The sequence below is a fragment of the Prinia subflava genome, chromosome 1 (assembly GCF_021018805.1).
Source record: "Prinia subflava isolate CZ2003 ecotype Zambia chromosome 1, Cam_Psub_1.2, whole genome shotgun sequence".
Classification (NCBI taxonomy): Eukaryota; Metazoa; Chordata; class Aves; order Passeriformes; family Cisticolidae; genus Prinia; species Prinia subflava.
This window is the reverse complement of record NC_086247.1, coordinates 135,217,652-135,230,265: the sequence shown is the minus strand read 5'-3', so window position 1 is coordinate 135,230,265 and position 12,614 is coordinate 135,217,652. Positions and strand designations below refer to the sequence as shown.

The following is a 12,614-nucleotide window of genomic DNA, read 5'->3' as shown; positions in this document are numbered from 1 at the left end:
GGAAGACTGAAAATATTTTTGTTCATGTTCTTGTAAGTGGTCAAACCATTGTATTGAGTACAAAAGTCCTTCTTTTTCGTACTAATGTACAACCTAAAAATAATTAACAAACAAGAAAGGGCCATTTTAAAATGATATGTGTTATATGCATTTACTTTGAAAAATAAGAGTTTTCCACAGGCAGAGATGAACTAGAATAGAAAACAGGATGATTATTACTATAGTAGTAGAAAGACCACTGGCTGATAATATTTTTTATAAAAAACTCCTACAACTATTGTAGACAATATTTCCATATTACTTTTGCATGTACTTTGCTGATGAACAAGGAACATATCCTTGCTTTGATAAGCTGAAGATGAAACATTAATTTTGTTTTCAGGTTATTGGTTATTTATAATTTATGTTGTGAGGAAAAAGCAGCAATCACGGATGAGGACTGCCACTTGTCTAATGGCTACGGCTCAGGAAGGACCTATTAAATGAATAAATTACAACTTCCTGATCTGGAAGTTCACTGGAAGAAATTCTGTATGGTATTACATTTCTAACATGTAGTCTTGTCATAAATAAAATATGTTCTTAAAAGTAAAATGTGTTTCAATTAGACTGGCACCAAGGACCAGCTTATTACACCATGTTCTGCAGAGCTAAACTTCCCCCTTAGTTTAGAGGATAACTGTACCAAGCTGCATGGGCTGATTTCCTCCCACCCTCTGCCATATTAAAAATTCATTGATAGAGGTTTGTACATTCATTGAATATCTTCTAAAAGTTTTTCTCCCGTAGTTTATGTGTTTTTTCTTACAACAATTTACCAAGACTGTTGAGAACTGTGACTCTTGAAAATTTTGATTGACTCTAAATCCTAAATTTGAGTGTCTTGTGGAAAAAAAAATCTACTTGTGACCCTTTGGATTTTGTGAATATCATGTATAAATTCTATCTTCACAGAGGCAATACAAGAAAGACTTGGAAACTGAAATTAAAGGGAAAGGCATGGAAGTTGGTCCAGATACACCTGAGATAAGACGAGCCAAGAAAGCTTCTGAAATTGCAAGCATGGTCAGTACTGCTCCTGGGGCAAGATTTCCATTTGACAATGCAACAAATTATTGTGATTGAGAGTTCCAGGTGGTGACCAATCTAGGCAGTACTGAAAACACTGATTTCTCTGCATAGCTAATCCATTGAGCTGCAAGGAGTTGGACAGTTGCATAAGGGGGGAAAGTTAAGAGTTCCCAGAACTTAGACCTTCCTATCACCTTTTGCAGGTTGTGCTTGCTCCTTGTGAGCCACGCCTGGCCTGGGGTGTGTTGGGTCACTGTGGGCCTGCTGCTTTTAGGTCTAAATAGCTACTTATTTAGGTAGGGCCAAAGGATAAACAGAGTTAGAGAGGTGCTAAAGCATTATGGCCTCAGTCTTGCAAAGCACAGCAGAGGGAGAAATTCTCATGTGTCTGGCTGCCAAAGCTGCAAAGACAGGTAGATGTGAAAAACTACATCAGATCTGAAGTGAGCAGTCTGTTAAAAGAGTTTTTAAACTCATCAGCAACTACAGGCATTACATGGATAGGTTCTACAAAACTAGTGCTGTTGAATCATCAGTTATTTGCTGGTTAATGAATGCTGGTCAATGAAATCACACAGATTAAATTGGGAAAAATTTAAGAATTTGGCTGTCAGCTGTGAGTATTTCCAATGCCACTCTTTTCAGAAAGAATACAAGAAAGATTTGGAGAATGAAATTAAAGGAAAGGGAATGGAAGTGAGTATGGATACCCTTGATATACAACGAGCCAAAAAAGCTTCTGAAATTGTCAGCCAGGTGAGTACAGAATTAATTGCTTTAAGATGACTTTAAAAGTAAAACTCAATGAGATGTTAAAAACATAAAATCCTCTTGAACATTCTTAAGCTGATAAAAGCAAACAGCGCACAATAAAAATATTAAATTGAAGAAATTGAAGCATTTATTTTTATAGTGTGACCAGTACTGTGAGAATAGCTTTGAAGACAGCATTTACAGAGAGTTGTAGTGTTTTTATGTTTTTTTTTTTAGCCTTTATTTTTTCTTCAGAAAGAATATAAAAAGGATCTGGGGACTGAGATTATAGAAAAAGGGATGCAAGTTGGTCCATATATTCCAGAAATACAATGGGTCAAAAGGGCTTCAGACATAGCAAGCCAGGTAGACACAGTCAAAAGCTGAATGTTTTAATTCTGTGTAACAATGACTGCTTGACCTACCTTGCTCAAAATACTTCTTCTCTAGCTCTGTAGAGGCTTTCATAGCCATACTAAATTAATTTACATTTAGTAAAATGCCTTAACTGCCTGAATCTTATTTGTATTTATGCCTGTTACATCATGTAAATTGAATTTAATTATTTACATCTACCTGTAGTTCTTTTCACATTACCTAATTACCTAATGTTACATTACATACATCCTGACAGTGAGGTGAAAATGTATATGAGGATGTATTATGTATGAATTATGTATTTGAGGATATATTATATATATGTATATTATCTATCTTTTAGTGTGAGGGCAGACAATGGTAACAGTACCACGGAGAAGAGAGGTTTAAGTAAACACTGGACAGGGATCAGGAGGCTCATCAGCAATAAGCATCTTTTGTGCAGTTTGGATATCCTGAACCCAAAAAGCATAGACATGCAAAAATTATTTTTCCAGAAAATGTACAAAGATGAAGCAGAGAAGATGCTCTGTAACTATTCTGCTGTCCCAGACACTCCTGAGATGGAGAGGATAAGATGTACTCAGAAAAACATCAGTTCAGTGAGTAATAGTGCTTCTCTCTTTGCTTGTAACTTTTCAGATATTTTTTAGTTTAAATAGGCTCTCTTGTGCCACAGAGTAAAATAGGGAACTTATGAGTAGAAGTCCTTTGAACCATTTCCATAATTTTCCTGGCAAAAACTGTATCACTCATTTCTTTCAGTAAAAATAATACCCGGCTTTTCTAGGTGCAACACTATTATTTTGAATTTCTAAACCATTTATACCACCTTGCCAAGCCACAGTTATTTTTAAATGTAGATTTTTTTTTTCTTTTTCCATCAAGCCCCAGGAAGTACTTTATTTAAAAGGGGAAAAAAATCTAAAGGTTCTTGCTATACATGCAAGATTTTTCATCTGTTTCCTATCATATGTACTAAGCATCAAGACTGGGGTATAAAATTAGAACAGATCAGATTTCATAAATATATATATATAATGATTTTATATTACACTGGGTATATTTTTAAATTTTATGCTAGATTTAAGTTTCAGTTTATCCCTAAATATAAATTATGAGCTTAGATTTCTAAAATTGCCCAGTTTGGGATGTATTAAATTCCACTTCCTTTTTGGGCCCATTAATGCTGCTGTTTGTAATTCTGCCTTTGCTTGTACTATAACAGAGAAGAGGAGTAAATCCAGCCTCCAGAACAAAAGGTCAGTCAGTGGCTGGTTTTTATGGCAGACTTAAGTAATACTAATAAAGCCAGTGATTTGGGAGAAAAGAATATGAGATACTTAAATATTTTTAGTATTATCTGTCACACAAGTTCTTTAACTTAGTGATATCCTCAGCTTCTCCAGCTCTCAGAATTAACTGAGTCAACTCAGTTAGTTTCTCCCAGAGGTGTTTGCCTGCAGCTCCCCTGTACAGAGGAGGATTCTTCAGGGGAGTAAGAGCCTGTGGGGAGAGCAGAGGAGATACATCTCCGAGCCTGCTCCAGGCTGTGGTCACTCCTGTAACACCTCCAGCCATCACTTGCCCTTTTTCTTCCTTTGAATGAGGGCAGCTGAAAGCTGCATCTTTCTAGAAGGAGCTCTTGACAGGCCCAGTGGCCCAATTTTGCTTCCTGTCATCTTTTGGCTCCTGGTTCTGAATGGTGCTGTGCAGCACAGTGTGATGTGGTTATCACCATTTCATGTCACTGGCGTCCTCTCAGGCTAGACTGAACCAAGCTAGCCCCTGTGATCTGCTTTCCTCCCTGTTCCAGCCTTTGATAGCTTTTGATGAGGTCCTCAGGTAGGTCAGTGGCTCTGGCAGTGTGGACTCACTAACACTTGGGTACCAGGCTTAATCTGGACCCGTATCACCACTTAATCCAGCCTTGCAAAGCTCTGGTGCATCTGAACCCCTGGCAGCCCTGCAGGCCAGTCTGAGCTTTCAGTGCCAAGGCTGGCAATTATCCTCTTTGTTAGTGTTCTTGATAATGAGAAATAAAATGTTTTGTCTTTGAGGTGATTTGTATTTGCTTTCTTTTGTGATTGTCCCATTTCTGTTTGTGAACCGGGTCCTCCAAATGTAGGGATGCAATTTACAGTAGTGATTGGACTACCTTTTTCCTTCTTTCTCTATGTTTTAGTCTCTCATCCTTCTGTGAAGTATAGATGATAAAGGTAAATTATTACAGAGTGAGGATACAGCTGCAAGCAGCCCAAATAGAATAAGAAAAACAATGACCCCTAATAGTCTTCTGATTTTTGGATTTTGTCTCAAGTTTTTTTCTGCCTTAAGGAACAAACAATAACAACTAGCTCTGCAGATAACATCGTTTCTGCTTTTAGCTCACTAGCTCATTTGGCAGATGATTTATAAAAGGATATTTACTTCACAGTCATCTCTTTCATAGAAAAAATCCTGTCTCTAGTACATTTTACCAATCCTTCCTTGGTAGAGGAGAAAAGTATATTGTAGTCCACTCCACAATATAAATCTTTCTAACTGATATGGTGCAGAAGAATTTTCAAGTTCTTCCTCATAAACTGTCTCTGTTATCACATGGTAAACCAAAATTCTAGATTGTTAAAGACTTTCTAAATATTTAAAAAATTAGTTGCAGACTTTCACTCTTCTCTAGAATATTTGGTAGTAGTATTCACCCCAGGCTATGGAGGACTTTAAAGAAGTAGAAGGAATTAATCAAGAATGATGTTTTTATTATTCAAGGTTTTTTGTTAGGAAAACTTAAATAAATCTCAGTTTAAGAAAGGCAGAAATATAAAATGATAAAGATTAATTTTATTAACTCCAGGATCAGGCTTGCTTTTTTACACTGACTGGTAATACTTACTAGATTGGCACCAACTGTGACACAAAAAACTGAAAATCAAGTAAAACTTCTTTAGGAGTCTTGCAGCATGAACTGGTGCTCCATGGTTATTTAAATTGGAACCATGCTTGGAATTTTTAAAGCAGTTATTTACTGTCTCTTTCAGTAACTTCAAATGATTGATTCTACTGATGTACTTTGTTTTTATCCTTTACTGAAACAATTGAAATCAAGAGAATTGTATAAACAGCATGTGTATCTTTGTTTTTAGAAACAGTCTTCAGCTTTTTGGCTGGAACCTAGGAGTCTAAATTTGCATGACTTGGATTGTAGCTCTGGTTGTTATGGTTATTTTTCCATGAATATTTCAATTTTCTAGTTTGTTAACGTAGAAATAATAATAATGTCTGTTCACTTCTCACAGTATTTTAAGATCTGAAGACTACAGAAACCAGATCAAACCCTACATGTACATGCACCTTCAATTACATTGAAATGAATGAAATTACTCAAGCATAAAGTTACATTTGTAAAACTTTATAGATTATTATATAAATTTTAATATTTTTTCCAAATTTAAATATGTCATTGCAAATACTTAAAAATACTGAGGGGAGTTTAAAGGATGATAATATATTATCTGGGTTACAGCTGAAAACAAACAATGTTATCATAGTTATTGATAATTAGTCTTATTTATGAAAAATTAAAGTATTTGCTTTCTTAGCAAGATTTATAGTCAGATCAATTTGGAACTTGGAAAATTGCCTAGCTCTTTTATGAGAATTAGTATTTGCATTGCTAACAGTCTCATAATTATCTTTTCTTTTGGGGAAATGAAGGTGTTTTATAGGAAGGAAGTAGGAGCTGGCACAGCAGTAAAAGATACTCCAGAGATTGAAAGAGTAAAGAAAAATCAACAGAACATTAGTTCGGTAAGTGCTATTAACATAAATTATTCTTATGTGATTAAAAGGTGGACCAATTCTTTTTTCTTTTTTTTTTTTTTTTGTCATTTTTTTCACTAAAAAAATCTTCCTTTTCATATCACACATCTCATTCAAATAGTTGCCCACTGGATTTTGGATATAGAGCTCTATTCTAGCTCAGCAAGAACTCCCCTCTACTGTGGTACTTCTGTGTCGAAAGGTAGAGATTATTATTGGAGCATTAAGAAAAATAAGAAAATATTTTAACTAAATATTTGAGGGAAGAGTTCTGTCTCTCAAGAGTGAGAAATATCAGATGCATTTCCCCATATGACAGACTGAACAGCAGTTGCATGTGCAGGTTAGAAAAACACCACGTGACAAAAAGAAAATTTGTAACGTTCTGTTACAGGCTGCACGTGTTGCATAGGACTTGGTAGAGTTTGCACTTCAAGATGAGAAAAACTATGTCCAGACTTCACCTCTGTGAAAAGGAGGAGAGTTGGTGCCTCTTTGCATGCTGGTGACAAGTTGATCTGTGGATCTAATGAGAGTAGCTCTGAATTGATGTTGTCTATCTAAGGATGCCCAAAGTCTTTGGCACTTTTATAGGCAAATCAAAATGAAATATCAAAATGACTGTTTTCTTCAAATAGAACATTATCTTGTTATTAATATGTGGCAAAACTCAGAAAAAACTTGAAAAGTGACTGCCAATCAGCCAAACCCTTGTAAGTGCATGGTTTACTTCTTTGTTATATTTGGTGGGGACACCTCTGGGGCAATTATTATGTTTCTGACATGACTTTTCTGATTATTAGATTTTTTTTTAAAAGTAAAGTTTGAAAATAATGTATAGACATGATGCTATGTTGTGTTGAAAATATTAGTTAAAATATGAATTAGGGACTCTGGGCACCTATTCTCATAGAATTTCATTGTCTAATGAATAGTGTTGAACACCTTATTTCCCACCAAAGTAAGGTCAGTAGAGAATTTCCAAAAGATTTTGAAAAGCTCCTATTTTCCTTGTAATTTTTTCTACTCTATCTGTCACTTTTCATCTTGTCATTTTGAGTCACAGTGCAAACTATCATATGTCCTAAATCCTGAAATAGTTGGATACTAAATAGTTGAAACTGGCTGGTTGGGAAGCTGTTCATTTTCTTGATTTGAGAGTGACGAGTGATTTTTTTGTTTGTTTGGGCTTTTTTTTTTTTTTTTTTTTTTTTTTTTGTTTTGTTTTGTTTTGTTTTGTTTTGTTTTGTTTTGTTATTTTGCTTTTAAATTTCCATTTACCACAGACTTTTATTTCAAGAGTAGTCACACAGAAAGGAGAAGCCTCACTCTAATGTTTTTTCCAATACATTTCAAAGTGAAGTGGAAAAATAGTTCACTGTTCTTGCTGTTTTGGAAATCCTAAATAGTGGTGAAGAGAGAAAAATGAAGAGTTGATCAGTATGCTAGTAAACACTTTTGAACAAAAATCTACCAAGGGAAGTACAAAATGCATTAGTGGTGTACTGGGATGATGTAAGTAGCATGGCCTTTACCTTGCTAGTCTTTATGTAGAGTTAGTATTTTACAAAAGGTATTTTATTACATGTAGTGTACTTGAAATTACTTTAGTCTTGTATAATATTTATTAGAGGTGTAGCATGCCAAATTTAAGGGCAATGTACAAGAATGTTTTAAATTACATGTCAGTGAGAGGGAAATTATATTGTGCAGTAAGAGGGAAATTGTATTGTGTAATTTACAGGAGTCCCAAGGGAAGGGTAAATTACACCAATTTTGAATCCATTAGATTCAGATATTTTACGTGTATTTTTGAATTTAGCCAGAAGAACTTGGGACAGTCTTAAAACTATTTTCTGGGATAAATGAATCTAGAACGTGGAATGTGAAGCAAAATTGCAGTGAGGGAAACACCAGGGCACCAAAATAACATTTACAGTACAACCAGTGACACAAAAACGTCCATTGAATAATGTTTTGCAAGTGATCAGATTCTTTCAGAGCACATGTGTAGGAGACAAACATCAGAACAGTGTTTTCAAAGCCTAAAATAGAAGGTGGTGGCAGCCAAGGAGGTTGAGCTCATCTCACCTGTTGTGATGATTGGTTTGGAAAAAGCCAAGATCTCACAGAACTTTCAAAGCAAACCACAGACCCATGGACTGTAGCTGAATCTGCACTGAGAAGCTACAAATAACTAAGAACTTCTAAAAACTTGTTTGTATTGAAGGGCAAGCAGGGTTGATCACAGCACTGGGAAGAGGAAGCACTTTGGGAGAAGATTCTATTTGTGTTTTTGTTAGTGTGAAATCTGTGAGGAAACCCCTGTGGAATGTCAGTCAATACCACAAAGCTGGGGTCTTATTCAAAGTCAAGAAACAGACATTTTGAAGTATTTTAAGGACAAGTAGCACTGCCAGTTCTTAAACTTACCTAATAGTCTCTATTAAAGGGCCCTTTTTTCTAGCACTTTAGTATTGTTGCCAGTCCTAAACTGTCTGGACTGAAATTTTCCATTTCTGGTCTGTACTTTGGGCTGGTTTGGTTTTATTTATTTATAAATTTCAGTCAAAGCAGCTTCCAAGTATGAGCTTAGAGAAAAACAAGTTGTTTAGTCTGTGCTATGAAACTGGGAATTCTCCAGAAGTACTATGTCTTGAAAAGAGAGTTGAAAATTAAATGTTAGAAAAAACACCAGTAAATATCTGACAGCACCTGCAAAGGCATCAACAATCCATCCTCAACTACATCCTCAGCTGTGTGTCTGCATGCCTTTTTAAAGAACTTCAATGAGACTTTGAAGCCATCCACCCTTTTAGGAACACCTGCAAGGCTCGGTTTCTGAAATGCACTGGTAGAGTCCATAGCAAGTTAGGAGTAAGACCAAGTCATCGTCACAGTGGTGTGGATCTCCAAGTAGTATATGCAGCATCCTGATTATTGTGAAAGTAGTCACAGTCCCATGTGATGTATATTCCCAGTGTAAGAGTTTTAGTACACTAGAATTGTTATAAGCACTCTCTGTTGTATTGAATCAAACAAGATACATTAGAGACCCTAGCAGACTGTTTTAGAAATTAAATGTAACTTGCTTTTCAGGCCAATGGTGTTTGTAGATGTGGTCTAGTAGTGCAGTATGTGTAAGGGAGAGAGTATAAAGTGATAGATGTGTTTTAGTGCCTGTCTCTCTCTTCTTTAAATTGATAATATTTTGTAATATCTATTGTACAGATTAAATACAAGGAAGAAATTCGGCAAGCAACAACTATTTCTGATCCACCTGAACTAAGGAGAGTTAAGGAAAACCAGAAGAATATTAGCAATGTGTGTCCCATTTTCATTTCTTGCACATTTCTCTCTACTGTATTAAATGTGTTTGTGTCTTGGTGAATATGTCTGTGCTGTTTGTGCTACTGTTTGTCCACAAAGACCATTTTAATCAATTAATGGTAAAATGCAAACTCCTTAGCCTTTCACTTTGATTCGTAGCAATGAGAGCGAAGTATTCCTGTTGAGATAACAATTGTCTGTGTTTGAAATAGAACTTCTAGAGGGTGAGTACTAAGTATTGTGTGGAAAGATGGGATTGATTATTAAGAATGGTACTTTACATCCAAGTACAATGTGCTCTTTAGTGATGTCTAGCACACTTAGATATTTCTATTACTTGGAAATCTCTGTTGTAATATCTTCTGACATGTTTGCTAGGTTCAGTACAAAGAACAGCTCTGCAAAGCTACACCTGTGAGTGTCACCCCTGAGATGGAAAGAGTCAAGAGGAATCAAGAGAATGTCAGCATGGGAAGTTGCTATCCTTTAATACTTTGTATAATTTTTGGGTGCTGAAAATGAGTACAAAGTTCTGCTTTCTGAAACGGTGTCTTTTCTTTAGTCAGATGGAAACTAATGTATTGGAATGTGTTGGAATTCAAGTAATGAAATTGGAAACCTCTTAGGAAGCAATTGTGAAAAGATTTTGCTTGGTTTGGGAAACAGCAGGTGAAGGGTTGCATATTCTGTTAAAGAAATGGCTGCAATGCTTTGAGATGTTATTCTCTTCCTTGGATATTTGCAGAAAATCTTGATCAATTTTTTTTTTTCAGAATATCTGTTTCCAATTTTATTTTTCTTTGCTTTGTAAAAATTTAGTTATAGTTCTCAAACATCTGCTGTCTTACCTGTCTCCTTCTGGTTCATCATTAACCTTTCCATCAGAATTTAGTATTTAATGGCTGATATAACCATTTGCAGGAGCATGGACACAAAGGCAAGGACTGGACATGCTGCTGCCTTCGTGCACTGGTGAAGTTGTGCCCTGTTAATGGGTCCGTGAGAGGCCAGGCACGCTCCTCACTGAGGGCTGCCATCAGCAGCCGTGGTTCATGGGTCCACAAACAGCTACAGTGTTTCCCTAGGGTGCTTTCTGCTGCATTCACCATAATAATTTTGATTCACAATTTTCAAGAATTCTTTCCCTCTAAGTCAACTTCTGGATTATTGGTGATATATCTAGCTTTCCTAAAATGTATTCTGTTCAAAAACTGTTTTATCAAGTGATTCAAGCCAGTCTGTGTAGTCTTTTCTACTCATGCTGTAGTTTACTTTTTTACCAATTTTTGTGTTGTGCAAATTTCACTGGAAAGTTAAAATTCTTTTCAAGTCACTCGAGTAGCTTTGAGTGAAGATTCTTTAACTTCAGCCGTTTCTAGACACATTAACTCTTGAATAGTCATGTTACCTTTAAAAATGTTAATTTGCAAATTTAATCCATTTGAAAGCTTACCATAGTTTTTGTGAGACATTAATTTTTCAATTGGAGTACATTGATGTGGACATACCAAAATTTTGTTGTGCTTGCTTAGAGCAATAGATGCCTTACTGCCACAGTGCACTGCAGAATTATGAGCATATCTGCACAGTTCACCTCGTCACTTAAACCCAAGAGCTTGATTTTGTATGGAAGCATTTATTTTGCATAAAAAAAATATTAATTGATATGAATTCGTTGCCAGAATCTTTTGCTATTTACAATATCTGACTTTATAGCATGTGAGGCCAGAGTTAGCTTTAGATTTCTTGGTTTGTCAATGCCACATCCTGTCCCCTATCTGCTTTAGATCCTGATCCAGCCTTGAGTGTGCATTTGGTTAATGCTTTGTGTTTGGTTACAAAGTGATAAAGGGAATATTCTTTTTTTAAAATAAATGAATATTAAACAGTATGTTTAAATAAAAGCATGGTGAAATTAGGCTGGATTCAATTGGCAGTTGTCTGACGTATTGCACCCTCTGTGTTTAATTACCTTCGAATATGTAGTATATAAAATTTAAAACATAGAGGCCTTATGAAATTTCTGTGTCTTGACAAATATGTATTTACAGTGGATCTTCCTGAAATTCAGTTTTTGATGTGCTTTGCTTGCCTTTACTGCATTTTATGTGGCTTAACCCCATTCCAAATACAAATTATTTCTCTGCAGAGCCAAGGACCAGTCTGGTAAATGCCAAGATATTCTGTGCATATGTGGGTATATATCCACAGAAATGCATTAATGTACAGAAAAAAATTCAAGGTTATCTGTCAAAAATCAAGTTTTATATACTTTAATAAACTTCAGATGCGTTTTAGCTTTTCAGTTGTTTCCTCTATGACCTTTGAAGTAATTCATTTCTATATAAAACAAGGTGATATTGCTTTACCTGAAATAGTATGAATATATATTTTATTCTGTTAAATAATAGGTTCACTACAGAGAGCAGCCTGGCAAAGCTACTGCTGTGAGTGTCACTCCTGAGATAGAGAGAGTCAGGAAGAATCAAGATAATATCAGCTCGGCAAGTTGTTTGAATCTTTTTGTCATTCAGATTTTTCAGTCACTGTAGAAATACAAACATGGATATGCTTTTCCTTTTATGTTTCTTGTGTCAAAGAAATCTAACTGCGTCCTTCACTGAAGAGGTGATTTGTTTTATTCTTTGAGGACATGGACTGCATATATGTGCAACAAACATATTCAGGGTTGTCTGATTATTCTGGCAAAAATAGTAAGTGGTTGTGTTGGTGTCAGTATTTTTCAAGGAGACAGTCAGTAGAGGTCAGTCATTCTTTTAGGAATTTTTGTCTCTTGTTACCAAATTTGAGTTCCTAGATTGCAGGAGTGAATTGCAGCAAATAAAAAAAAAGGAAAAGAGAATTTAACCTCAGTGCAAATGTCTTTTTTTTTCTTTGTGATTCAAAGCATGAAAGTGTCCATTCCATTCTGTGACATGCCACTTGTGTTAGAGCTGAGTAGTTCTTCATAGGTCCCATTCGTAAATACTGAAGAGTAAATAATATATATTTCTTGGCTTTTATGGTAATAAAATGTAATTGCTACTAAAGTAGTGTAAGAAGCAGGAGACAATTCTATTAAGGAATGAGGAAGAAGTGCAAAAAGCCTGGTGAGGTAAAGGATAAGACCAGATATGCTGCAGTTTGTCCTCAACAGTGAAACATCAGTGGCAAAGTCACTGCAGATAGTAAATAGAAGAGGTTTCATGCAGAATCACTGTGGCAGAAGAGAATTATAAGTAATGAACACTTTAAAACTGAGT

At 35.5% G+C, this 12,614-nt stretch overlaps 2 protein-coding genes across 4 annotated transcripts in view; both read left to right on the top strand.

Annotated features, from left to right (window-relative positions):
* Positions 1 to 11,904, top strand: part of LOC134559080 (nebulette-like) — a 102,213-nt gene extending 90,309 nt beyond the window's left edge. Inside the window, exons 17-22 of one of the 2 annotated variants that reach the window (XM_063413553.1) lie at positions 955 to 1,065; positions 1,717 to 1,827; positions 2,700 to 2,804; positions 5,917 to 6,009; positions 9,253 to 9,345; positions 9,730 to 11,904. In XM_063413553.1, coding sequence (XP_063269623.1) covers positions 955 to 1,065; positions 1,717 to 1,827; positions 2,700 to 2,804; positions 5,917 to 6,009; positions 9,253 to 9,345; positions 9,730 to 9,867 — 651 coding nt within the window. In that variant the 3' untranslated portion in view covers positions 9,868 to 11,904. Of the gene's footprint in view, positions 1 to 954; positions 1,066 to 1,716; positions 1,828 to 2,699; positions 2,805 to 5,916; positions 6,010 to 6,415; positions 9,413 to 9,729 lie in introns of those variants that run through there. The other variant, XM_063413563.1, reaches the window with a different exon arrangement.
* Positions 1 to 12,614, top strand: part of LOC134559093 (LIM zinc-binding domain-containing Nebulette) — a 252,927-nt gene that overhangs the window by 203,649 nt on the left and 36,664 nt on the right. The window lies entirely within an intron of this gene.